The sequence below is a fragment of the Triticum dicoccoides genome, chromosome 6A, assembly GCF_002162155.2.
Source record: "Triticum dicoccoides isolate Atlit2015 ecotype Zavitan chromosome 6A, WEW_v2.0, whole genome shotgun sequence".
Lineage (NCBI taxonomy): Eukaryota > Viridiplantae > Streptophyta > Magnoliopsida > Poales > Poaceae > Triticum > Triticum dicoccoides.
In genome coordinates this window covers 629,894,449-629,896,811 of record NC_041390.1, presented here as the reverse complement: position 1 = coordinate 629,896,811, position 2,363 = coordinate 629,894,449, and the positions used below count along the sequence as shown (strand labels likewise).

At 51.0% G+C, this 2,363-nt stretch overlaps 1 protein-coding gene across 1 annotated transcript; it reads right to left on the bottom strand.

Annotated features, from left to right (window-relative positions):
• Positions 1-438: 438 nt before the first annotated feature.
• On the bottom strand, positions 439-1,804 carry LOC119314816 (uncharacterized protein At2g24330-like). Its single transcript, XM_037589504.1, has 4 exons — positions 1,528-1,804; positions 1,253-1,406; positions 1,031-1,143; positions 439-810 (listed from the first exon to the last, which is right to left on the bottom strand). Exons 1-4 carry the CDS (start codon positions 1,750-1,752, stop codon positions 691-693), a joined length of 612 nt encoding a protein of 203 aa, XP_037445401.1. The 5' UTR covers positions 1,753-1,804; the 3' UTR covers positions 439-690.
• Between the last annotated feature and the right edge of the window lie 559 nt (positions 1,805-2,363).

Genomic DNA, 2,363 nt, shown 5'->3' with positions numbered 1-2,363 from the left:
CCATACATTCTTGATTATGTCCTCAAAGTCTTCCCAGTGCAACGATCCCAGTTCAAATTTGAAAGGGCGGCCAGTAGTTGGGCTCGTGGAGTTAGAATCAAGAATAATAGGCACATGATACTATAATTCCTCGATACGCTCTAGGGCCGGTATGAGGGGAAACCCTTGTGAATCACCTATCAGTTTTAGGAATCGAACTAGGATGATTAGACTGCACAACCGCATGCCTAGCTAACCACTGAGATAAACCCTCTCTGGTTCATATTATATGCGTACATTTGTGCTGTGGTTGTGGTTATGATAGGCACGTTCTGGCACGCCAAGATCTCAGGACAGACATGCATCCAAGCTAGCAGCATGATGTGATGGTGTGACATGCCAGCCCAACAATGTACGTATATGCCAGCCCGCAAAGGCTGGCTCACAGCACAACCCGAATTGAATCGTAAAAAAGTGTCCCAATTCAAAAGCCCAAGGGTACAACCAAACCAACCAACCAATGTGTCTGCACGTACGTGTATAAATATGCCTGAAGCCACACTTTTTTTTCACGTAGCATGCCTTACTATGATGGTAGTGCCACTAAATTTACAGTACTGACGGACGGTGAAGACAAATGTTCCACGCACGATGTGATGTCGTTGTCGTCGCCATGGATGGATGATGCGGAGAAGGTGGATGGAGGTTGAGTCAGTCGTCTCCGATGTGGAAGCTCAGCCGCGAGTGGCTCCGCTTGATCCTCCCGGCGGCGGCGGCAGTGACCGGCTGGTCGGAAGTAGCAGCAGCAGCAGCAGCATCTGGATCGTACTTCTGCATCCATCCATCGGGATGAGCACAGCACGTTAATTGATCAGGCAGAAGAAAATCTAATAGCATCAGATGCAGTATTAAACTGCATCATGACTCATGATGATGGGCATCAGATCACAGCATGTGTGTACACTAGTAGTATATGGTGACTGATTTGGTGTATGTATGTATGTATATGAATGAGTGTGTGTATGCAGGAGAGGAGAGAAGCAGGACGTACAGTGGAGACCTCGATGAGCTTCTGCATGTTGTGGTGGCTGCCTCTGAACTGCCCGATCTTGGCCTTGCGCTCCGCCACCAGCGCCCTCAGCCGCTGCTCGTCCCGCGCCTCCACTGCCATGTGCAGAATTTGATCAATCAAACAGAAATGATTGACCATCGATCTCGGAGATGCTTGATCTTAATTTCTTTCCGGTGCTTGATTGATACTGTATGAACTTACACATGTTGTGGAGCCTGGCGAACGCGGCCAAGACGACGGCGGCCGAGGCCGGCACGGCGAGCAGAGGAGGCGCAAGCAGGAGCAGCAGCTTCCTGCTCCAGCCGGCCACGCGCCGCCGCCTCGCCGTCCAGTAAGCATGCACCAACGCCACCACCTGACCAGCATGCCGAAATGGTGAATAAATGTACAGGGGGTGATCAGATCAGGTGAGATGACGGCTGATGGGAGCAACGACGGATGAAAGAGTTAGCAGACGATGAAGATAGGTGATGGACCTCGATGGCGAGGGAGGCGACGGCGATGCCGCGCCGGACGCCGCAGGCACCGGCGTGGCGCCTGCTAATGCGGGCACGGACGGCTGCCTCCTCGTCGGCGACGGCGCGCAGCCGACGCTCGACCGCGGCCGGGTCCCCGGCGGGATCGCCGAGCTTCCACCACACTCCCGAGAAGCTGCCCGCGCGGGCCAGCCGCTTCGCCGCCGGCGCCTCCGCATCCGCCATCGGTGGAGCTCGCCTCACGAGGGTCTGCTAATCAGGCGTCAACTAGTTCAACTGTTTTTCATGCCTATAAATAACTGGAACGGAGTGGAGGAGTTGTGCGCCCATGTCAACAAAATCCACCGACCACTCTAGCAAAATAAATAAAACTCTCAACGTTGAAATGGCAGAATCGTACAATATCCTATTGTATTTTCAAGCAGAGAAACGCCAGCTAATTTAATTTTATTAGAATAGAATTTTCGAGCGGTGGATAAGATCGCCAGCCACAATCATTGATTGATCAACGAGCACGTCGCCAGCCAACTATGACCTGTTTTTTTCCTAACACGGTACCTAGGTTTTGAGTGCATGGTTAACAGTGCAGCTAGCTGATGGCTGTATGATGTTGTCATGTCATCTACAGCTAAATTTATTGTCGGCAAGTACAATAGTTAGATTAAAAATGTGCTACTTTACTACTACATAGCCCATCATCTACACTCAGATAATGCCTAGGAGCATATGTTGCACTTGGCTCTTATTCAGTAGTCGGCTCCTCTTCTCTCCCTTTTTATGCCAGCAAAAAATAAATTATTTTAATTCTTATAGGGTGCTTGCACAGGGGCGGAGCC

Bases quoted from the DNA above. Each gene is read 5' to 3' on its own strand.
- LOC119314816 (XM_037589504.1), bottom strand. From the start codon at position 1,752: ATGGCGGATGCGGAGGCGCCGGCGGCGAAGCGGCTGGCCCGCGCGGGC. The intron at 1,407-1,527 runs GTCCATCACCTA...CATGCTGGTCAG, and splicing joins TCGCCTCCCTCGCCATCGAG to GTGGTGGCGTTGGTGCATGC. The intron at 1,144-1,252 runs GTAAGTTCATAC...TGCACATGGCAG, and splicing joins CGCCAGGCTCCACAACATGT to TGGAGGCGCGGGACGAGCAG.